At 48.7% G+C, this 24739-nt stretch overlaps 1 protein-coding gene across 5 annotated transcripts in view; it reads left to right on the top strand.

The window, feature by feature from the left end:
- LARP1 (La ribonucleoprotein 1, translational regulator) overlaps positions 1-24739 on the top strand; it is a 91616-nt gene that overhangs the window by 50414 nt on the left and 16463 nt on the right. For 2 of the 5 annotated variants that reach the window (XM_019657729.1, XM_019657727.1), the window contains exons 2-10: positions 17498-17559; positions 17814-17879; positions 18792-18966; positions 19825-19953; positions 20027-20233; positions 20335-20497; positions 21359-21503; positions 23813-23987; positions 24111-24280. In XM_019657729.1, the coding sequence (XP_019513274.1) occupies positions 17498-17559; positions 17814-17879; positions 18792-18966; positions 19825-19953; positions 20027-20233; positions 20335-20497; positions 21359-21503; positions 23813-23987; positions 24111-24280 (1292 nt within the window). Of the gene's footprint in view, positions 1-1027; positions 1163-17497; positions 17560-17813; positions 17880-18791; positions 18967-19824; positions 19954-20026; positions 20234-20334; positions 20498-21358; positions 21504-23812; positions 23988-24110; positions 24281-24739 lie in introns of all 5 variants that reach the window. The other 3 variants (XM_019657725.1, XM_019657726.1, XM_019657728.1) reach the window with 3 other exon arrangements.

Genomic DNA, 24739 nt, shown 5'->3' with positions numbered 1-24739 from the left:
TTTGGGATGGAAGAGCTGCCAGGGGTTGGCAAACTATGGCTCTCGAGCCACATGTGGCTCTTTGGGTATGTACATGTGACTCTGAAGTAAAATTGAAAATGAAAATAAAACTATCATAGTTTCATTTATAATATTACTTTAAATTTTCCTTATCTGTAAAAATATATTTATGGCTCTTGAATAATTTTTAAATTGTTGTGAGGGACAGGATTGGCTCTTGCAGGGGTTGGCAGACTTTTGAGATGGAACGTACCCAAAGGAGGCGCATGTGGCTCACGAGCCGCAGTTTGCCGACCCCTGTTCTATGCCATGCTTCGTGCCCGAGCATGGAGGTGGGCGAATGTCTTAGGGACATCAGCAGTAGCTCGGGCATGGGGGGTGGGGCGCGGCGGTGGGGTGGGGGCGGGATTAGCCTGACCTGCCTTTTCTATGTCATGGTTTTCTGTTCCTGACTTCTTATTAGAAACTGCGGTGGCTTTTTTATTTCGGGTAAGATCTTCAAGGTGGGCTCAGAGCAAGCTGCCTTAGATGAAAGTCTGTGGATCCAGGTTCTGATTTCAGTCCTGTTCTTTCATTTCTCCTGGCTGGACCTTCATTTTTCACAACTCCTATGAAGGGATTGGATCCCATGCTTATGCATGCAGTTGCTCATCCATCACTAATATGCCATTATTGTGTCCCTGGCTTAGCCAGGTGTCCTAGAATCTGCCTCATGGGAAGCTTGCCTGGTAAGGACAGATGCCCAGGGGAGCCGGTCCACACTGCACCAGACCCTGCACTTCTCGTGTGATTTTCAAACTTCTGAGCCACCACATGCATCTTGCTCATGATCTTAGTTCACAGCACCTGTATGGGATCTAGCTACAGTTAGGATCCTCAGTTTAGGGAGGGGAAAACAGGAATTCAAAGAGGCTCAATAATTTGCTCAGGGCTGTGCAGTAGCTAGGAAGTAGCTGGGGTGTTCCAGTAGATGGCTTATTGACTTGAGTTCCTCCCTTACTTATCATCTGGCTTTGCATTCTCCCAGACCACAGAAGCATATATACCCCACCGGAAAACTTTCTGGGAGAGGACCCACACAAACCTTTAGACAGCAGGAATCTCTACGGGACCCTGGTGGCCCAGCCTGGAGGTCCCAGCTCTACCCCTCTGGCCACCCTGAGTGAGTATGAGCCAGGCCCTGGAACGTTGATCCTGCTGGAGAGCCCTGGCCCTCTTCCCCCCGAGATGTTCCTCTTCAGCTCTGTCAGGTCACGTGCAGCCTGCTGGAAAGAGCCGTGCTGACCTTGTGGTTTCCCAGGCATGGCCTCCCGGCCACTGGGGGATGGGGAGGTGGGGTAGCTTGGGTTACCAAAGGGGGATGGGAAACACTATTATGTGTTGGGCCTCTTAACTTCCTTTGAAGGGGAAATCTTTTCAACGTATCAAACAACATGTGTAATTCATTGTAGAAAAATGTCCAAATATGTTTTAGCAAAGAGAAAACAAATCCCTTAATAATCTGTCCCACCAACCGCCATAAATACTATAAAGCAACCCCTTCCTTTAGACCAGTGCTGCCTAATAGAAACACAATGCAAGCCACATATATAATTTTAGATCTTCTAGTAAAGATATTATAGAAAGCAGAGACAGGTGAAATCAATTTACATAATATAACCCAAGATATTGTTTCAACATATAATCAATATAAAAATTATTAGTGAAATACTTTATTTCTTTGTAATAAGTCTTCAAAATCTAGTGTGTCTTTTACACTTAAAAGCACGTCTCAATTTGGACTAGGCACATTCCAAGTGCTCAGTATCCGTATGTGGCTAGTGACTATTGCGTTAGCACATTTATAGACTGTGTGTGTGTGCGCATGCTCCTGTGTGCGCGCACACAGAGGGTGCCAAAAAAATATATACACATTTTAAGAAAGGAAAACTATTAAAATTGTAATACTCAATATATACCGATAACAAAAGATGAATACAAGTCACATTTGACTTCTGCAATTACCAGAGGTGCTCAAAGTGGTTACCATCAGCATTCAAACACTTCTGATTACGGTGAAGAACTAAGTACTACATAGATAACATGTCTTAAAATGTGTATATATATTTTTTGGCATCCCTGGTACACACACACACACACACACACACACACCTTTTAAAAATGGGATCATATTTTGTGAGCTGTATTTTTTCCCCCACTTAGAAACATAGGCTTTCAAGGGCACACATCTTATAACCCTCAAAGCAGCCTTGGTGAGGAAGGTAGCATTTTCCCAAGAAGGTTACGGAGCTGGCAGAGTTGCTACACTGCGAGTGCAGCCACACGCACCCCAGCTCTGCTCCTGTGAGAGGCCCCTGCTCCTTCACTGCCCCTGCAGCCCCTGGAGTTGATCTGAGACCACCAAGCCCAGTCCAGAATTCACATGTATGGGGTGCCCGTGCCCACACACACCACTTTGCTGAGGGTCGCAGGCCCGCAGAAAAAGCGACTGACCGAGGTTGCTGTACAGGGATGCAGTGTTGAAAACACAGCACTCTGATGCCCGTTCAGTGCTCACTGCATCACACTCAGCTGCCTTCCAAAAACTTACTCTTGAGTTTGAAACTAGCCAAGGTACAAAGAGGAAACCAGTGGGGGTGGGCAAAGTCCTCCACGTGGGCTTGCCCCAGGGCGCCCCTAAGTCCACCACACATCCCTGGTGGAGGATGGCCAGCAGTGGGGGAAAAACCAGCTGGGTCAGAGTGGGTGCCGGAAGGGACATGGGCTGGCCTGGGTGAGGTCAGGACTTAGAAATCTCCAAGTAATTGATTAGTTTGTCAAACAACCCTGCCCTCCTCGTGCAGGGACACGTGTGCTTCACACCAGGCCGCTTTTGTGGCAAGAACCTCATTCCTTACTTAGTAGTTCTGAGATTTGTAAGAATCTTGTTTCATTTTTTTCTTTTCCCCCACACCCAAACCTGTGCCTTCGTTTTTTAGCCTGTAAAATGTAGTTGCTTTCTAGGTGTATGCATCACTAGGTTGCTGCTGACCCTTCATATGAGGGCTGGGGACGAGCAGCAGACCTTGAATTAGCCTTTAGATAAAGAGGACCAGGTTATTGATGATTGGGGATTTGAAGACTGGGTGGATCCAGGGAAGTGGTCTTCCTCCCAGGCACTGTAGCGCTCAGCAGAACAGTCTCCACAGGCTGGGAGGGGGCTGCTCCAGGGAACCAGATGGTGACTTGGTTTTTGCTCCTCCAGGAGCTCTATTGCCCTGAGGTGGGACACTGTCCAAGATGGCACCTGCCAGAGTTGAGCATTCTAAGCCACCATCCTTTGATTTCTCCTGGGGTCTAGTCTTACTCATTAAGCCCTTGGGTTGAAAGAGTTGGTACTGCCTTTGGGATAGCCCTCAGGACTTGAAAAGCATTTACAAAACACTTCTTTAATCATATCTCACTAGTTCCCTTCAAGTGGGTAGTAGTTGTCTCCCTTTAATGGAGAAATTCCTTCTCCATAGACCTACAGAGATTAAGGGACCTGCCCAGGGTCAGAATTAAAAACTGGCAGAGCCAGTTTATTTCCTTCTCTCTCCCCCTCCCCCCCCCTTAAAGCACAACTAATAAGGGGGAAAAATCAGAAGAGTAAAAAGAAGCATCAGTCTTCCTATTAGGTAAGATTGCAAGGGAGGCACTTAGCCCAGTGACAAATCATACTAAGGGCTCAATAGTAGCTCCATAAACATTTTTTAAAAAGTTAATTTGATTCTGTTGGCCTTTCTTTCCAGGACCTGTGGGCACAGCAGTTTATCCATTGAGTGGGAGGCCCTCTTGCCAAGCATGGGGAAAAAGGGGTGTGAGGACATTGGCAGCCTGAGAATGCCAGACTGCTGGCTGGGAGTAGAAAGGCTGCTGAAGTTCCCCACTGGCTGCAGCTGGGCTTGTAGATGCTCTAGGACAGGGGTTGGCAAACTGTGGCTTGTGAGCCACCTGCGGCTCTTTGGGTATGTTCCGTCTCAAAAGTTTGCCGACCCCTGCCTGGAAGAGCCAGTCCTGTCCCTCAGCAATTTAAAAATTATTCGAGAGCCATAAATATATTTTTACAAATAAGGAAAATTTAAAGTAATATTATAAATGAAACTATGATAGTTTTATTTTCATTTTTAGTTTTACTTCAGAGCCACATGTATGTACCCAAAGAGCCTCATGGGGCTCGCAAGTCGCATTTTGGCAGCTCTTCTGTCTCAAAAGTTTGCTGACCCCTGCTCTAGGATATTCTCTGCCATTCCAGGCTCCCCTTACTCTCTTCCTGACTTGTATCATCACTGCCAATGCCCCTCTGTGGTGACAGCTCTTTGGAGACCCTAGACTTGAAGGTCAAAGTCCGAAGGGGCTTTGGAAACCATCTGGTTCCTTCTCATTTTATAGAAAACTGAGGTTCTCTTGGCCAAAGTGTCCCCAGTGGCACCATGGGGATGGATCGCAATGTCCATGTTAGGTCTTGCTTCATTCTGCCATGGCCCTTCAGGGAGAGAGAAACAGGAGCCCCTTTGAATGTTTAGTGCTGCAAGAGTGCATATTAGATGAAGACTAGGCCTGGCAGCACAAGCACCAAGGCAGATCCAGTGTGAATGCTGTCGCTCCTGGTCCTACAAGACACAAGCCTTCAGCTCTCGTCCCGCCCCCACATTGAGCCAGCCTTTGACAGGCCCTCAGAAGGCCAGGGATGACCTGTCCAAATGGAGGAGATGTTGCCCAGAAATGCTCGAAGTTTCTTGAAAACAGGCACACCTGTCTACTCTGCCTTACTGACGAGCTCTTCAGGCTGGTTCTGGGAAGGGCGGGGGCCACTAAGCAGACATCCAGGTACCTAACGGGAGGTTCACCACTGAGTTTGGGGTAGGGTGGAAAAATTTGTCAGTGGCCTTAATCAGATACTCAGTCATCAATAAATTTCCAAAATAACAGCTAACAAGTACTGAGTGCTTACTATGTGCTAGGCGCTTTTCCAAGCACTTTACAAATATTCATTGATTTAATCCTCACAATCTCATTAGGTTGGAAACTATTCCTATTAACAGAAACCCAGAGTCACCAGGGTAAAAGTAGCAGAGCCTGGACCCCAAGCCCTGGCTATTGGTGCACAGGCTTTTAACCATTATACCACCCAGTTGCTGGCCGTGCATTTGGGTGATTCAGGCTGACCTTGGTGAAGTAGGCAGTTTTCCAGACTCCTAACCCAGTGCACTTTCCACAGAGGCACCCATTCCATAATTGTCACTTGAGTTTCTGCATTTTGCTCTTCTTGGGCCTTGCCTTAATCCCTCTAGTAGAGCCTGGGCCTCAGCGTTGCAGGCCTTGCCTGAGGTGAGGACATAGCAGCCCCTGGATGGAAAGAGCGTTGAACCTACCACCACCCTTGTCAGTTCTCACATCAGCTACTACTTTCAGGGCTGGACCCTTGGCGATCTTACCCACTTTTCTGTATCCATAGTACACAATATGGGCTATATAGCTGTTGAAATGAAGAGCATTTTTCGGTCATTGCCAAATTGGAAATATAAATACATTCATGGCTGCCATCCCTTCTACCCACAGCAGACATTGCGAATTGATCCCAGGCAGTTAAGATCAGCCAGGCACAGGTGGCGTTTAAGATTAAGCCCTCATATAAACAACGTTCAGAGGATAGGGACTGGTTTGTTCACTGTTACTTCCCCAGTGCCTGGCAAACACACCCCTCGATAGCCAAGTTCACCCATGGTGAAGTCTCATGATACAGTGGAATGAGCCCAGGGCAGGGATCTCAAAAAATAAGTTGGTATTTTGGGGACAAGTCAGGAAGCTTGCTGTGTCTCAGTTCTACACTCTGTAATATAGGGAGAACCACATCTACCTTTCCTACCTCAGACTTTGTTTTTGAGACAGGTGTTATGGTAGGTGAGGAAGTACCTTAGGAACTGATTAGCCCTGGTCACCAAGGGTAAGGAAAGGTAATTTACCTGGGTGGGTGATTTATGCTCTCTGTTCGGCTTTCTGCTGTGCCCTGTTACAGGGCACGGGGCCTGGACAAAATCCTGGCTTTTCCACCTCCTGTCCCCTTCTTCTGCTTGTCTTTTGTCCTGTAGGCTCTGCACTTGACTCCATCTTCTCCTTTTGATCTGCTTGAGGAGGCACAGTTCTCCTGGGCTTCGTGCTGGCCGGAGCCTGCGCATTTGGGTTGCAGGTGGCCCTAGAGCATTGCCTTTGCAATATACAGTGCTTTGATTCCTGGCTCTGCTTTGCCCTTCTTCCCCGGGGCTGGTGGCCTCAGCCCCTTGTAGGACCTGTAGGCTTGATTGAGCTGGAGCCCTTTGGGGACTTAAAGAATCTAGTGTTTGATTCCTGCATGGCTGAGAGAGGCCTAGGGTAGTCGGGGATTTCAGATCCTTGGAGTCAGTTAGATACCTTCTCACTGTGTAACCTTTGGCTACCCACTTAGCCTCTGAGTCTCTTCTACAACGGGGATAGCAGTTGTGAGGATTAAAAAACCTAATGCACAAAAGGCCCACAGCAGGAGGCCTGATGTAAATGCTTAGTAAATTTAGCCATTCTTATTTAACTGGCCCAGACCTCAGAGCACTGGGTGAACAAACTGGATTAGGGTAACAGCAGAGGCTCTTTGGCTGTAAGGAGGGGGCACAGACAGCTCTCTTCAGAACCTTCATTCTTCTCCCTCTGGCACTACCATAGTTGGGTAGTTGGGAGCTTGTTGTGAAACTAAATTCTGAGCCCAGCCCAGAGTGATCCTTTGTGACTTCACGTCTGTCAAGACACTCAGCTTGTGGCTGCTTGACCTGACCAGTCTTGGTTCCTGATGCTGGAGTTTGGACTGGTGGGTGAATGGAGGGGATGGGCTCCTCATGCACCCCTCTAGCTGCTCTTTGTGTGTGTGATGAAAGCATGCTACTTCCTGCTCTAGAGAGCCATTTAATCCCTGTCTGTAAGCATGAGACCGTGGACTGGGCATTGGAGACCAGGGTCCCTTCCTGGTAGTCTCACTCATTGGTAGCTCAGTTCTCAGACATCAGTTGGCATCAGCACTGCACAGGAAACTTGTTAAAGCCGCAGATGCCCTAGCCCCTCCATCCCCAGCCTGATTTCTGGAGCTTGGGGGAAAACAGGAATCTGCGTTTTAACCATTTGCCCACCCCCGCCTCAGGTGCCCTTAGATTGCAGAAGTAGTATTGCAAGCCTGCTAGCTCACTGGTCCCAGTTTCCACAGCTGTAACGTGAGGGTTTTTCATAATTGGCTTCTGCACTGGAACTCCAGCTGAGTGGGAGATAAAGTGGGGAAGGGGCTTGAGTCCATTTCCATCAGAAGAGCTCTGCCATTTATTTTTCAAGAAGCTATTAAATATTTAATACAAAAGAACATAAATGTAAAATAAAAGAAAAATATTAAAATGAGAACCCATGTGCCCATTACTGGTTTAAGAAGTGCAGCCTAGAAAGCTGGCTTCATCTAAAGTTGTGGTTTGGGTGATCAATGAGCATAAGGAGAAAACTAAAGGATGTTAGGATTGGCAGGACTGCGGATGACAGGCCCTCACTACCCCACTGCCACGGAACATGAGGCAATAGTCCTTCCATCCTGTGGTGGCCATATTTAGCAAATCAAAACACAGGACGACCAGTTACATTTGAATTTCAGATAAACAGTGAATAATATTTTAGTATAATGTGTCCCAAACATGGCGTGGGACATATGTATTTTAAAAAATTACTTGTTGCTTATCTGAAATTCACATTTAATTAGGTGTCCTGAGTTATCTGCTAAACCTAGCAACCATATTCCTCCTTTTTTTGTTGTTGTTGTTGTTAGCACCAGGTTCAAGAATTGCCTCAAAGAGATTAAAAATAATAACTAGAATGCATTTATGGTAGTTGTGTGTTTTAACTATGACCTCATTTCAGCTGCTTAAATCCTGGGAGCTAGCAGCTGTTAGGAACCCCTTTCATAGTTTCAGAAAACCAGAGGTTAAGTCTGACTCTTCTAGGAGCTTCCATGTAAGGTGCCTTTCTGTGTCCTCATGAACCTACTTGCTTGGTCCTCGTTCCTGTGTGGCCCAGTTAATGCCTATCGAGTTACAGGCTACATGAGAGGTTGGTCCGATTTGACCATTTCCCCTGCCTTGTGAGTTACTTATTTGATGGCAGGTGGTATTTAGAACTTCCTCGAGTGGGCTACAAAGTCCATGCTGTTAACTCCTCTGTCCTGGCTTTTAGTCCAGCAGCCTAGTAAATTGGTGGGGTGGGTTTGGGGGCAGGGGTCAGACCTCCCTCTACATTTACCTAAGGCAAAGGGGTGGAAGAGGGTACCTGCTGGTATCTTGAGAGCTGTGTGAGCAGGGGTGGGGAGTCTACAGGTGGGGCAGCCCCTGTTTCCACATCCAGGTACCCCAGGGCTCCACTCTTTCCCAGCGGGGGCGTACCATGTGGTGCTGAAGAGGCCTCCAAGGCTGCTCCGAACTCACCAAGAGAGGAAAATCAGATGCTTCTGGCAGAGGAGCAAGGTCACCCTGGCTGAGCTGGATTGGGGGGACTAGTCTGTACCCAAGAACTCTAACTCCCCGTCTGCATCTAGGACATCTGGCAAGCCCCTCCCATTTTCGGTGGAGTTCTCGGTTACCAAGTGTCCCCAACCTGCAGGGCTGGAGCTGTAAGGGCCTGGTCATTTCAGACCACAGGAAATGGTTAGTGAGGATGCCTCACCTGCCTCACTGGTAGGCGTCTGGTCAGGCCTGCCTCCCTCACGTCTTCCAGAGAGAGCTAAGGTTCGGCCTTCCCTGGAGACATGTGAAGAGGTAAAGTTGGGGGTGGAAGTGGGTACCACTCCCAGAGCCACTGCACCCAGAGCACCCCTTCTCTGTAGCGTCCAGTTACATGTGAGAAGTCTTTTTTTTATTTTTTAGAGAGGGACGGCTCCTGTAATGATTGGGTCCCTGAGGCGCTGCCTCCCCCCCTGTGGGTGAGTGCAGTGGTGCACCGAGCATATTTGTTAGGGGGAAATTGGCTTTCCCACCGGCGGGAAAAGCTCTGTATCTGGAGGCAGGAACTAGATGTTCAGTGCTAGCTGCACAACAATTCACTGATCCCTCCTGGGCCTCAGTTTTCCTGTTTGTACCATGGGATGAGTTCCCAAGTCCCTTCCAGCCTGTCTTCTCCAGTAGCAGGGATAACCAAGGTAATTTCCTAGGGATTCAGAGGTCTCTTCCAGCTGAGACTGCATTACCCGAGGCAGTGAGTGACCACCAGGGACAGGGGAAAGCCAGGTTTGAGCTCAGGAACCTCCCGCATCAGGACAGTGGAGCTAGGCGGGCAACAGAGCATTCCCTGTGCCTTGGAGCCTTCCTGAGAGGAGCGGCTCCTAACATCCAGGGCCCAGCCGCCTGAAGGCTGGCCGATCCTGTCCCTCAGGCCTAGGAGAGCACACGAAGAGCCCACAGGGTGAATGTGCTTATAGAAGGGTTTTTTAAAATATGAATTGATTAACAGTATTTAGAAAGCAGGACATTTCTCTTTGATATCTGCTTTGTTTCTCTGCTTTTCTTGAAAACTCAGGAGCTCTGACAGCACTAAGCCTGTGTTTGAGGCTGGAGCCTCTGCTGCTCTTGAGTGGGTGCTGCCCACTTAGGTGGTGCCTGTTTCCCAGCTCCACAGTTGCCAGCCAGTCTTGTGATTGATGGTACGACCTGGGGCCTGGAGGCTTAGTTCTGGGACCTCTGGGGAGCCGCTCTGCTGTTTTGTCTGCTGCACACCTTCTGTGATCTCTTGTCTCCCACAGCTGGCCCCTGGTGTTTAGATTGAAATATACTCATTCCAACTCTGAAGAGAACAGAGCATAGGTCTGGTCCCCAATGAGGTCGCAGCTGCTCAGTCGTAATGCAAAGGGACAATAACCTCTCTCTCTTCCCAGAAGAGAATGCTCTGTAAGTTCCTTGAGAAGCACCCATACCTATGTAAATTCCTTCATTCAGTAAATATCTACGGTGGGGCTGCCATGCACAAGTTGCAGTCCTGGGTCCCAGGGGCCAGTGGCAAGGTAGAAAGATCCCTACCCTCATGGAGCTCCCAGTCAGTCTCTACATAGGGCATGGTATGGGCTCATCAAGCCCAGGGGTGGGGTCATGCTGAACTTGGGTTACTATCCCAGCTCTGCTACCCACTACTAGCATGGTGACCTTGGGCAAGTCACTTAGCCTATCTCCTGAGCCTCAGTTTCCTCATCTGTAACCTGGGAATCATCACATCTGCCTCCTAGAGTGGTTGTGAAAAATAAGAGCTACTGTGTGTACAGAGCTTGGGCACCTTGCAAGGACGTAGTGTGGGCTCAGTGATTGATTGGCCTAGTGGGTTGAGATACACACAAATGCAGTCATTTCAGGAGTGTGACAAATGCTCCGAAGATCCCAAATTATGGACTGAAACCAGAGTTCAGAGTCGCTAGTTGGTCAGCACTTTACATTGGGCAGTCAGGGAAGGCCTCCTTGGAAGAACTGACGCTGAGATCTGTGAATAATATCACACAGAATATATACTGTGTGACCTTGGGCAAGTCCCTTCCCTCAGTTTCATTTTCCGAACTACTGGAATAATAGTATTTTTGAGGCAATTAAATTAAATCACACACACAAAGCAACTTTGACCAGTTTTTGGCAACTAGTTAGAACCCAGAAAAGGTGGTCATAATTATTACTGTTCTAAAGAGAACTAAGCGTGCTATTCAGAAATGTGCTAGGGAGCTGGCACTTGGAGGCCAGGGACTTCACCGGCTGCTGATGTGTTTCAGCTGTGGTGACAGTTAGCTTTGGGGGCAGGACTTGAGGGACCAGTACTAAGAGTGGGGGTGGCTGCAGCCACCCGAGGGCAGCAGGGTCCATGTCTGCAGGGAGAGTGTGGACACCTGGCTGCTTGGGTCACCACAGGCTAAAGATAGTTGACTGGGGCTGGTCCTGGGCCCGGCTGGCTGTTACCATGTGACCTGAGCTGCCCCTCCCCCCAAGCCAGTGGGCACAGACTCTGCACTCCTGGCCTGGCTGCTGGCTGGCAGCTTCCTTTGAGTGGAGCCTCAAGATGGTCTGACCTTCTGAAGGTTTCCCCCTCTCTGCCCACCCTTCCTCACAAGGACACCCTCTAGCCCCCTCCTGTGTTTCATCTTCAGGTTGGGGGAAATTGGGGGCAGGAGGGCTGGGCAGAGAGAGAGGCCTCTGAGAGGTGGTAGCCAATGGCAGCGGGCACCAGGGACAACTGGTGAACAAGGTGAGAAGGGTTAACCCGACATTCTTTTTACTCTGTAGAAGAACGTTCCTGTCTAGAGGTGTTAGAGCCAGCGGGGATGGGGTGAAAGGCCTCTGGTCCCTGAGCTCCTTCTCTGGCTCCACCCGCTCCCCAGGCTGGGTGACAGCCGAGAATACACCAGGCTTTTCAGACTCTGCCCTAAGCGGTCCTGGAAGGAATAGGCACAGGTGGTGATAACCTAGACTCCCTTTCCTGCCTGCCTCACCCTCCCCTTAGATGGTCTCGCTGCCTTCCACAGGCAGGGCCTGGGCTGCAGTTCAGGCAGAGGGTGGGGGCAGAATCCATGTCAGGTGGGCTGGAAGCAGTGCCCTTTTTCTCTTTTGCCTTTTTTCTGCTTGGCACTTCAGCTGGGCGTGCTTGGTGGTAGTTTACCTTGCCTCTCTGTGGGTAGGGGAGAAGGGCTGCTGGCATCCAGTCCTAGGAGTGCCAGCCATCCTGCCCTGGGCCCTGGTTTTCCCCAGTGTAGAATGATACCCCTGCAGCGCTGCCATGGAGGGGCTGCCCTGTTGGCCACGATCAGGATGTAACTTGGACCCTCTTCCCAGCAGTTAAGAGCACAGATTTTAGAGTCAGACTGCTTGGCTTCAGATCTTGTTCTACTGCTTGCTGGCTGTGATCTTGGCAAAAAATCTTTACACCATGCGCCTTGATTTCCTTATTTGTAAAATGAGACCAATTAGAGGAACGAACTCAACATTAGAACAGTATATGGCCTGGCATCTGGTAAGTGCTCACTATGCATTATGTACACTTGTTAATATTATCACAACCACAGTTGGTTGCTAGTATCTCTCCTGCTTTGATGAGAAACCTCAGTGGTTGAGATCTTGCCTTCTTTCCCCTCATACATCTGGACTGAATATTACCACTTTTTGTTCAGTTGAGGAAGATGAGGCTCGGGGAGGGTGGTAGACAGTGTCGCAAAGGTGATACAACTGAGGAGTGGAGCCTGGACTAGGACCCAGCACTGTTTCGGGTAATTGGTTGCCTCTGAGTTCAGGCAGGACAGGGACATGGGTTCCTCTGGCAGCTAGCAGTGCCTAGGACACTTGTTTCTCCAGTTTGGGTGGCCTGGGGATTGAGACCATAGCCCCAGGAATTAGCACTTGGAAAGCAAAGTCTCTTCTTCTCTGATGTGAAATCAGAGGAGATGGGTGTGTGAACTTGCCCTTCATTAAACAAATGTTAGCTGTGTTACCAGGCACTGAGCTACACTAGGCTTATTGCTGTGAAAGCAGCCTGGTTCCGCCCTCACGGAGCTTGGATTGGGATAGGAGGTAGATGCGTAACCAGACAGTTCATGCAGTGAATGAAGGCTGTGACAGTACCCAGCAGGGGCACTTGACCTGGGGATCTGGGAGGGCTGCCCCCACGGAGGTCAAGCGAATGGCCAGGGGTAGGTCAGCAGATGGATGAGTGTGAACTCAAGTAAAAGCCTAACAAGTTGCCTTGTTCTCCAGGGTAGAAGTTCTTTGCAGTCAGGGTAAACTCAGCCTTTTCAGAGGCCAACCTCTAGGAGGTGGTGCTAGCCCCCAAATCAGCGCTTGGCTTTCCCCTTTCTCCTTAGCCCAGCCCTGTCTTACCACCCACCCACGCTGGGCCCTCAGCTCCAGGGCACTTAGGCTTTCCCTATGCTTTTCCTTCCTCTCTGGCATGGCAGAGGTTTCTGCCAAAGCCTCCCTCGGTACCAGTGGTAAATTCTTCTTTTCTCTTTCCTGGGGAAACCTAGCCTAGAGCCCAGCCTGTGTCTCTGGATGGCAGCGTGCAAAAGAAGAGCCAGGTTTGGGAGGGGGCTCGTTTGTAATCTGAATCAGTGAATTGAAGCAGTTGATCCCCCAAGAATTTTTTTTCCACGCACTCTGATTCTTTTCATGTTGAGATTTTTTGAGGTTTCATCTCTCTTTAACGATGAGGATGGGGATTGCTTGGAATTATTAAGCTTCCTTTGTGCATCTGAATTGTAATATTTAGCATTTACAGTAGACCTGTGAACAACATGGGTTTGAACTGCACAGGTCCACTTATACGTGGACTGTTTTTTCTCAAAAAATACCTGTACTGCTTGAATCCACAGATGCAAAGGGCCAGCTGTATGCATTGATCCATGCCATTTTATACAGGGGCTTGAGCAACCGTGGATTTTTTCTGCAGGGGTCCTGGATCCAATCCCGGTGGATTCCTGAGTGATGACTAAGTTTCTGGGGGATCCAGAAGTTTTATGCGGATTTTCTACTCTATGGGGATCAGTGCCCCTACCCCTCTGTTGTTCAAGGGCTCAACTGTATTTAGCATTAACTGTGTCACAGCGGCCCTATGAGATCATTAAGATTTCAGTTTTACAGATGAAAGTGAAGTTCAAAGGGGCAGAATATAAGGGGAAACCAACTCAAGTGCATTAGATAACAAAGCCTGTGTGCTTAAGGATGGGCTGTCCTGCTTTCATAGTCGGTGTTTGAATGAAGGGGTGTCACACATTTGAAAGTTGAGGCACAGAGAGACAGAATCTCAGGTTAGACAGTGGTCAGCCGCCCCATGTTACCGGGGAGCTGCCCTCCCTGCTCCTACCACCCCACTCGTGAATCCCTTTCTGCCCAGCTACCCCTCCACACCCAACCCCATGTTTCCTGCCATCCTGCATTAGCTGCAGTGGCTTAGCTCTCCTGTTCCCACCACTCTCAATAATCTTAAGTAAAAATAGTGAGTTGGCCGTGCAGACAAAGGATCACGGAAGGTCTCCTGGTGCGACACACACACACACACGCGCGCGCCTCTGGTGTGCTGCATGTAATACAAAATGCATGTGGGGTAATTTAGGACTCCCCCCTTGACCCTCTGGAACTAGAGTCAGCACTGGCTCCTGGCTCACTGTGGTCCGGTGGGACAGAAAGTGGCTTTTCTCCTTTTCTGAATACCCATTAGCCCGACTTGAGGAAGACACTCTGAGGGCCTCTGTCTGCCACCCTGCTGCCCACATAGGATGGGGACCCCAGGTAGGGCCTGCCTCACCCCGCTTCTCCCTCCCTCCCTCTCTACCTGAGAACTTCTCCCTGCTTTCAGTCACTGCTTACCAGGAAACACCAGGGAAGTGCACCAGGAAGGTTTTGGACCCATTCTCCCACCAGTGGACACGGGATTTCTGGGGAGCTGGAGGAGCACTGGACACAGGGAGATGAGACTTCCAGCTACTGTCCTGGCTTTTCCTGGGGGCTTCCTATTTGGGGGCCTCAGTTCCCTGTCTGCAAATAGGACATTAGAACCGTGGTCCTTTTTGCTGATCTAACATTTTATAACTGTTTTCGTAGGCAGGTACAACAGGGTGGTGACTTTAGTATTTGCTGAGCTGGATTTGGGTCGGGCAGCTGGAACAAGTTTCAGAGGTCGGAGGAAGGGGGCTTGTCCCCTGATTTGGCTAGGATGGTTTTGGGCACTGGCACTTGCGCGAAGCATTGGTTTTCATTGGGATCCTTTTCAGATGCCAAGCCCTGTATGTTGTGGAGACGGGGGTCGGTGGGGTGCCTGGTAAAGGTGGGTGGCTGGGAAGGGACCCACAAAGGGGTGTGTAATTAAGTCAGAAACCCTAGTTTTTTCCCCAGCCTCCCACAGAGCCTAATAGCTCATCTGAGCCTGCCTGGGTTTCCAGGATTTTAACGGATCTAGGGATATTGCTTAAAGGCAGAAGTAGTTCTGTCTCCCTGGTGGACTTTTTTTTGTCAGAGGCACTTTGTTCTTCCTTGGGGCAGGGGCAGCCTGAGGCCCTAGCTGTGAGCAGAGCAAAAGCAGGGCGGGGGTCTTCTATTGGCAGGAGGGCTCTCCCTTGAATTGAAGACTGAACTTTCGGTACTTGACCCCATGTCTCCTTGTGATCTCGGTGAATAAATGTCAGGCTGGGTGATCATAGGAGCTGACTCTTCCCAATTTTGAAGTTTTTATTAGACGCAACAGACAGTGACCTGAAAAACTTTGCTTTACCTTTTCAAGGACAGTCTCTAGGAATACTTCCCCTACTGAACCTGATTCCCCTTTCCAGCTTCTTGTTAATGAACTTGGTGTTGCAGGCCCTTTGGCTTGTGCTCCTCCTGGTAGCATGAAGGGAGCATTGGGGGCTGGATGAGTCTAGGACAGGGGTTCGCAAACTTTTGAGACAGAAGAGCCGCCAGAGATCAGCAAACTGCGACTCACGAGCGTGTGTCTCTTGAAGTAAAATTGAAAATGAAAATAAAACTATCATAGTTTCATTTATAAAATTTTTAAAGGATATATTCACATAATGGTGATTATGTAAAAATATATTTATGGCTCTCGAATAATTTTTAAATTGTTGTGAGGGACGGGATTGCTGTTCCAGGGGTCGGCAAACTTTTGAGACGGAACGTACCCAAAGAGCCTTACGTGGCTCGCGAGCCGCAGTTTGCCGACCCCTGGTCTAGGATAAGTGATTACTGCCATAGCTCAGGTATAATCGAGGGAGATGATCCTGTGATGGCTGGGGTCCTGGTTCGAAGCAGCCTAATCAGAGCACTGGGTGTATTAGGCTGCTCTGGGCCAACCCAAGATTAGCAGGGAAGTCAGTGTAGGGCAAGTAGCTTCAGGGGCCTACGGCTCCATCCTCTTGGGACTAAGAGAGACTTTCTGGTTCTCCACCGCCTAGCACTGGGCATGAGGAGTGCTGTGGGCTAGATTCCACAGCTTCCCCTCTCAGAGGCGCGTGGGGTATCTTGAGAGGGGGCATGAAGCAAAAGCCAAGAATGTAGTGGCTTCACCGTTAGGAGTCAGGCAAGGACTCTCTACTCATTAAGGGAACACGGGTCTGATCAAGGAGTAGAACATTCCTTTTTGAGACCAGCCCTTCAAATTTCTCTGCTCGGAGTCTGCGGGCAGCTCTTGCCCTGGCTTGGCTGGCCAACAGTGGAGACAAAGTGATAGAGAAGTAAGTGAGCAGAGCCCCAGAGTGTATCTTTTCCCATGGGTCTCTTGGAGACCATGGTCTTCAGAACTGTTGAGAAAACAAGTGTAGATGTAGAAGGGACCAGACCTGTTAGAGCCCCTTTTTAAACACACACGTGCACACACGCGCGCGTGCGCGCGCGCACACACACACACATTGTTTTTAAAAGCTCATGTCTGTCTTTTTTGAAACTGCTGGAGAATTCCAAACAAAATTAAATCACTAAAACACACTACTTAACTCTTGATAATACTTAGTTTTATGTCTGTCCAGAGTTTCTACTATGTATATGTGCATATACACATTTTTATTTGTTTTACAAAAATAGGATTGTAACTTTTCTTGTTTATTGTGTTTATCTTTTCATATCAGTAGAGATCATCTTTTTAATGACTTTTTTTTTTTAACTTTGTTAAAAATTGTAACGATTATTAAACTTTATTTAGCCAGTTTTCTACTGTTGGACATGTATGTTGTTTTCAATGTTTTGAAGTTACAAATAGCACTTTGTGGACATCTTTGTACATAACTCTAAACACTTTTTTTGTGTCTAATTTGTGTCATTAGGATAAATTCCCAAAGGTGGAACCATTGAGTCAAATGGGACCTTGCCTTTTCTTTGGAAACTTGGAAGGCAAAATCTTTCCCGAGTGGCTAACTCTGCTGTTGACCCCAGGTCATTCAGGACAGAGCTGGCCCTGCTGTGTGAGGATTTAGAAGAGGTCTCTAGACTTCTTTATTGCTCAGTTAGGGTCTTTATCTTGCCTTCCCCATGATAGCTAGCCCAGGTCTGCTCACACACAGACTTCTAGACTATTAGAGCCAGAGAGGCTCTTTTAGACCTTTATGGAATCTGCTATGACTCGGGAGCCATCGATTACAGAACTGACTCTGGCATGGACTCAGTCTGCCAGAGACTTACCTTCTCCAGCCTGTATGCCCTTTTCAGAAGAGGGGATAGGCTCTGAGAGCTCTCCCACATCAGAGTCAAGTTCCTGGAGTTTTGGCTGCCGATTGTTTTCATGAGCTCGTTTTCCATGATTTCTTCAGAAAGAGGCTGGTAAAATTGTTATTGGTGTTTGAGCATGTGTCCTTTAACTCTCCACCTTGTCATCCTCCCTTGGGAGCCTGCAGGATGCTTACTGGAGGGGGAATGGTGATAAGGGTGAGAAGCTGGTGGTGGCCCCCTCCCACGGACTCTGCATAACCCTCTCTCCCTTGTTCCCACAGAACACTCTGCTCCGGCCAAGGTGGTGAGAGCAGCAGTTCCTAAACAGCGCAAAGGCAGCAAGGTAAGGAATAGGAGTGGGCAATCCAAGGGGACTTCCTGGAGGTGGTGGCCTCTTTCCTGTTCTAGTGAGTGCTTCTGAGCTGTCAGGTAGTGCTGGATCCTTTCTGAATAGCAGGGGAACCCCTTCTGGGCCTCCATTGTGGATGGTCCTAGTGGACAGACTGATTTTGTCCTCTGATCTCTTGGTGGAGCTGTATTTTGGGTGAATGGCAGAGGTAGGGTCACCCCGGGGCCCTTATAGAATGTGCCTTGCAGGTTGGTGACTTTGGAGATGCAATCAACTGGCCCACACCTGGAGAGATAGCCCACAAGAGTGTGCAGGTGAGTCGGGGAGGAGGAATGGGCAGGACTGAACTCTGTCTACATGTGTGCATTTGGCTTCTCAAGCCTTCAAAGCCTCAGGTCTTACTCTAAGAAGTGTGGTTGGTACAATCTGGGCAGCATTGAAATAGCTAAGAATCACCATTTGAGCCCTTAACTGTGTATCAAGGACTGCCAAGTACTGTCTATTCATCATTTCCTCTAACCCTCACAGTGACTCCAAGGTAGGTCCTTTCATTCCCATTTCACAGATGAGGCCACTGAGGCTGGGAGAAGTTAATTACCAGCCCTTGATAGCCAAGTGAGGATTGGAAGTCAGGTGTGTTGCGCTTGCCAGAGCCAGTGTTTTTGGTCACTACACTTGAATTGCCAGTGAGTGAAGCAGGAGAGTGCTCATTGGCCAGGTCCCCACCTCTAGATCGCGTATCTTGGGGAAGGTTTTGTAGCTCTCCTTAGTCCCAGCAGAGGAGGGGCTCCTGGTCAGTCTTCTCCTTCCCAGTACTTTTGTTCTGGGCTAACAGTCTAGGTCTCTCCCTGGCTGTGGCCACTGGCCTTCAGTTTGCAGATGGGGTTAGTGTGGGCAGCCGAGGTCCAGCATCTCCTCCGTCCTACAGACTACCTGGATGTGGCCCCTGCGCGCCCCACCCCCTCTGTCTTGGGGCTGTCTCTTTCACTTAGACTTGAGGAAGCTGGAGAGACAGGTTGTCTCCTACCTCCTGCTGTTTGACCACGCTTCCCATTGGAACATCTCAGGCGTGAAGACAGGACCTTAGAGTATATGAGGCCCAACCTGCCATCGCATGCCCCAGCTCCTTCTGCCCTGCCTTTTAGTGACAGGGAGTTCCCTTCCGTCCCGTCCCGAGCGGCGCTCAGACTCACCACACCTCACTGTCACTTTACTTCCCACTGCAGCCACAGTCCCACAAGTCTCAACCTGCCCGTAAGCTGCCGCCCAAAAAGGACATGAAGGAGCAGGAGAAAGGAGAGGGGAGCGATAGTAAGGAGAGCCCCAAAACCAAGTCGGACGAATCGGGGGAGGAGAAGAATGGGGACGAGGACTGCCAGCGAGGGGGGCAGAAGAAGAAAGGTGAGTGACGGGGAGGACATGGCAAGGCGGGACTGAAGTGGCAGCGCAGGGGCTCTGGAGAAATTGCAGGAGGCTGGTTCTTGCAGTAGGCCTCTGGGTCAGATAGGTCCATCAGTGTTTTTCTCTTATTAAACCAGCATGGGTAAGCCCTGTTCTGAGCATAGGGCTCCAGCAATGCACAAGACAGGTGAGGTCCCCACCTCGGGTGTCTTGATGTATTGCTATCCCATGAAGATTTCATTTAAAGACAAGAGTTCCCGTTGCTCTGGCTGAAACAGTTAGGGTACAGTTCAGCTGCTCTAATAGAGACAGAAAGTAACAGTGGTTTCAACAAGATGAAAGTTTATTTCCCCCACCTGCCAGCTCAGTGTAAGTAAGCCAGGCCCAGAATGGCAACCCTTTGATTCCTCTCATCTTGCTGTCGTGCGTTGGCTCTTCTCATCCAGGATGACTTGCTTTGGCGTCTCATTTCAGCTAGCAGGAAGGGCAGAGGTGGGGAGAGTGGCTCCCTGCCTTTTAGGGACTCGGTCTGGAATTGACCACTTTCACTCAGCTCTCATAGCCAGCACTTGGGCATGAGACTCACAGGGGCCTGGAGAGTGCAGCCTGGGTTCTGGGCAGCCACATGGGAGGCTCCTGAGCGGGTTCTCTGACCATGGAGAAATCGGTGTTGAGTCAAACTAGGAGCATCCGTCACACTGAGGTCAATGACCTCCTTATTTTAGAGATGAAAATGAGGTCCAGCGAGGGAAAGGAATTTACCCAAGGTCACCAGATTGTGATTTAGGCCTGAGGGTAGGGATGGCTGGGAGGGACCGCTCCTTCAGGCCTTTCTCATGTGCTCATGCTGCCCTCCAGGGAACAAACACAAGTGGGTCCCCTTGCAAATAGACATGAAGCCTGAAGTATCCAGAGAGAAACTGGTCTCGCGCCCTGCTCGTCCACCAGAGCCACGACACGCACCTCCCAACCGCGGGGAGATCAAAGGTAAGTCTGCCTTAGAGGGCCTGGGCAATGGGGGTCACTCTCAGACCTGACTCAGTGCCCCCTCTTCCCATAGGGTCTGAGCCTGCCACCTACGTGCCTGTGCCTGTGGCCCCCCCCACCCCAGCCTGGCAACCAGAGACCAAACAGGAACCTACCTGGCACGATCAGGATGAGACATCGAGTGTGAAGAGTGATGGGGCTGGTGGGGCACGGGCTTCCTTCCGCGGCCGTGGACGGGGGCGTGGTCGCGGCCGGGGACGCGGCCGGGGTGGCACTCGAAGTACGTGAGGAGGCCCCTTTGGGCTCCGGGATGTCCAAGGGAGTGCGGCGGGGTGGCGGGCAGGGATCACCTCTCCCTCATGGCACCCATTTTCCCTGTAGCTCACTTTGACTACCAGTTTGGCTACCGAAAGTTTGATGGTGCAGAGGGTCCTCGAACCCCCAAGTACATGAACAACATCACCTACTACTTTGACAATGTCAGCAGCACTGAGCTTTACAGCGTGGACCAGGAGCTGCTCAAAGACTACATCAAGCGCCAGATGTGAGTGCGTGGGAGCCTTCTTGGAGAGATGGGTAGTGGGCTGGGAGCTGCCAGAGTTGGGCAGCTGGGCAGAGTAGGGCAGACAGGCCCTTCTGGTGCTGGCAGCAGCTGCTGCCCTGGCTGGAGCTGAGAAAAATAACTTGCTCTCACCTTTTAAGCTAATTTTTCATAAACTATTGTTTATTACAGAAGTAATACCATATTTACCTTAAAATTATAAATTACCACCAACAAGATGGAGAGAAAGTATCTAGACTTTGCCCCCTTGTGTGCTCCTGTTTGTGATGGCTGCATTGTCAGGATGCTAGCAAACATTGAGTCCTCACTGTTGGTGAGGCTCAGTACTACGTACTTGATAGGCGTTCTCTTTTTTAATCCCGCAGTTTTCAGCTTAATTCCTCTGAGCTGGGTCTTATCCCCATTTTATAGATGAGCAAACAGACCCAGTAACTTGCCTAACTAGTAAGTGACAAGGCACATAAGTTGAATTTATTTGTCTGATTGCAGCCCTTTGGCTCCTAACCATGCCAATGTATTGTCTCTTAGTGCAGTGGGGGAGCCATACAAGGAAATAGATCATGGCAGCAGAGTGTGATAAATGTTTTAGGAGCAGAAAAGGAAGTGAGGTGTTTGTCAGGCATGCAGAGGTGCTGACGGGCAGAGGGAATGGTTTGCCCCCAAGGTTAGGGAGCCATGAGGGGATAGATACCATCAGTTCTTTCAGCCCTTAAAACTGTTTGTGTGTGCAGTAGGGGTGGGGTGGGGTAAGAGGCTGTGTGAGGTTGCTGGGGTATACAGTAGAACAGGGAAGGCATATTGGTAAGTGATGCAGCAGTTACACCTGTTCTCCTCTCCACCTAGTGAATACTACTTCAGCGTAGACAATTTAGAGCGAGACTTCTTCCTGCGACGGAAAATGGATGCCGACGGTTTCCTTCCCATCACTCTTATTGCTTCCTTCCACCGAGTGCAGGCCCTTACCACTGACATTTCACTCATCTTTGCGGTATGTCTCCCTCCCTGGGGCTGGGTTGCAGGGGGAAGAAACTGTCCTTACTTGTGGAGCTGGAGTTGGAGCCAAGGCAGGAAAGCTTGGAAGAGCCCCTGTCTGATTACTTCTGCTCAAGTTCCAAGGCTTGGCCAGCCTTGCTCCCTCCCTTCACCTCTCCCCCCACCCCACCACCCCACCCCCGCCTTTTATTATGGAAAATCTCAGACAATGACAAAAGTAGACTAGTATAATGAACCTGTCACCCATCCTCAAACAATTTTCAGCTCAGCCAGTCTGATTCCATCTACCCCCTCATCTATTTGCTCCCCCAGGTTACTTTGAAGAAAATATCAGGTAACGTGACATTTCATTCATGTTTCAGCACTGATCTCTAAAAAAGACCTATGAAAAAAACATAATCACAATATCATTATCACATGTAAAAATATTAATAATTGCTTAAGATCACCAAATATTCAATCAGTCAGAAATTTGTTTCAGTCATTTGAGAATCAGAATCCAAATAAGACGCATGTGTTGTCCTAAGTTCCCCCTCCCCTCCTTGTATTTTATTATTTGAATAAACTCGGTTGTATATCTCGTAGGACACAGTGGTATCATTTAACACGTCCTGTACTCCCAATTTTTTGTAAAATGGTGATTTAGAGGCCTGATCAGATCCAGGTTTTGGATTTCCCTCTATTGTGAGGAAATCGTATTTATGGTATTTGGATACCACACACGTGAGTTACAAGAGTGTTCATTGCTACTTGATTGGTCATTGTTTCTAGAGCTTTTTCATTGTTGTTAATAAATATGAGATTATACTGATGTTTTCTATTAAAATTCAGGACTATAAGGTCTTTCCTTTAACCCCAAGGATCTTTTACATATAACTACTCCTTTCTCCCATGCCAAAAGTCCTAATTCCTAAAGATATCAATATAATTACTCATATATTTTACTCTACCGTTTAAACACTTTATTCTATTCTTATCTCTATTACTAAAAACAAGCATTGCGTTTGTTGGGTGTTTTTTTTTCCTTCAGTCACTTAACTATTTTAAAGTTATTTGAAATAATCTTTAGGTAGTTATATCTTTAACTGGATATATGATAGTTACATTAGTTTTGCTCTCAAGTTTTAGGGATTTTTTTCCCCCTACTTTCTAGTTTATTTTACATTTATGTAAAACATCTACATGGTTCAAGTCAAGATAGTATATTCATAGAAATCCAACTTAAAATTCCCTCATTTCGACCTTTTTCCTTTCCCCCCCATCGATAACCTTTTTTGAATTCTTCCATTAAAAAATAAGCACATGGCTCTACATATTTGTCTCCTTCCTCTTATCTTCACCTACTTTGTGTTTTTACTTAATATATCTGGGAGTACAGTAGTGTATAATAGAAAGATATTCTTCATTCCTATTTACAGTTGCATATATAGCTTTTCATATTTTTGCCAGTATATCTTTGGTGTAAATTTCTAGAAGAGGGATGTCTGAACTAAAGGGAAAATGCCAATGTAATTTTGCTAGCTGTTGCCTGATTCTCTTTCTATGGGTTGTGCCTTTTGATTCTCACCAGAAGTACTGTATATGCAAGTGCTTTCCTCAGCCTCAGCCCCAGAGGATGTTGCGATGTGCTGAAATGTTTTCCTCTTCCATTTAAAAGACTTTTAGAAGAAAACTTTCTTCCCTTCTCTACTCTTCACCCTTTTTCCTAGAGACAAACACCTATGACAGTTTACCTATGAATTCTAGAAAAATTTGTATTTGAATGTTTTTACTTAAAAATTCAAACACCAAATGGGATCTTAACACTCATGGACCTAGACCTGTTTTTTTTGTGTTTTGTTTTGTTTTGTGGCCCTTTCCGCCTCAGCACATGTGAAGCTGTGTTTTAATTTTTGAGTGGTATTCCATTGCATGGATGTGCCATAATTTATTTAAATTGCATATGTGTTGGCAAGTTAGGACGTTTCCGGAGCTTTTTGTATTACAGACAATGTTGTTACGAATAGCCTTTTATGCAGATCTTATACATATTATCACCTGTTTGTGAATTATTTCTCTGGGGCGGATTACTGGATGTAGAATGGCAAGGTCAAAGGGCAGGCGTGTTTTTCATGTCTGTGCCTCCCACAAGTTTGAACGTCTCACTTGTTCACCAGTCGTGGAAGATGGTGCCAGTGTTCTGATACCCCTTCCAGCCCTGGACTCATACCTGAGCTTGTGGGAGCCCAGTCATCGACTAGCTTCTAAAGCTCAGTCTGTGCAAGCCTTCCCTCTAAATCCTCTCTCCCTCCTCCTCCCCTGCAGGCCCTAAAAGACAGCAAAGTGGTGGAGATTGTTGATGAGAAAGTCCGCAGGAGGGAGGAACCAGAGAAATGGCCTCTTCCTGGTCCCCCGATAGTGGATTATACCCAGACTGATTTCTCCCAGCTTCTCAACTGCCCCGAGTTTGTGCCCCGCCAGCACTACCAGAAGGAGACAGGTAAGTTCCCTGCCGGCATATGGGTGCCCTCCCCGTGCCTTTGTTCCCTGGCCAGTAGTCCTCCTCGGGGCTGGCATCAGGAGGCGGATGGAGGGATGAGGATGTCGCCTTTCCACCCTTCAGAGTCGGCGCCTGGCTCTCCTCGTGCAGTCACCCCAGTGCCAACCAAAACAGAGGAGGTCAGCAACCTGAAGACACTGCCCAAGGGCCTGTCTGCCAGCCTGCCTGACCTGGATTCTGAGAACTGGATTGAAGTGAAGAAGAGGCCTCGGCCTTCCCCAGCACGACCCAAGGTGGGTGAGGCCCGTCCCTCGCCCTGGGTTCTAGGGCCCCAGGCTGGAATGCCTGGAGGGCGTATTACCTAGACAGAGCGCTGGGCTCTGAGGGTCTAGCGGGCAAGCCAGTGGCTCGGGGCCGTAATGCGAGCTAAAGTCATCAGTGACTGCAGGAGGGTTGGTGTGGCCTGTTTTTATTGTCAGTGGTGACCATAAAAACCCCTTAGGACAGCCCTAGCTGCATGAGTTCCTGAGTGGCATTTTTCACAGGAGGAGATCACGCAGCCTCTGGCAGCAGTGTCCCAAGTTTCTTGATGCTTGGCTGTTCCTTTTGCCTCATCTAATCCCTAGGGCTGCATTTTAAGTGCCACTCCTCTGAGTTTGTCCTCACTGCACCTGTATAAACCCCTCAAGTTCTCAGAAGAGGGAAGGGAGGGGCAACTGATGCACAGCCTGGATATAGAGTTAGAGTCTATA

This window comes from Hipposideros armiger, unplaced genomic scaffold (assembly GCF_001890085.2).
Source record: "Hipposideros armiger isolate ML-2016 unplaced genomic scaffold, ASM189008v1 scaffold_279, whole genome shotgun sequence".
Taxonomy (NCBI): Eukaryota; Metazoa; Chordata; class Mammalia; order Chiroptera; family Hipposideridae; genus Hipposideros; species Hipposideros armiger.
This window is presented reverse-complemented; position numbering and strand designations above follow the sequence as displayed.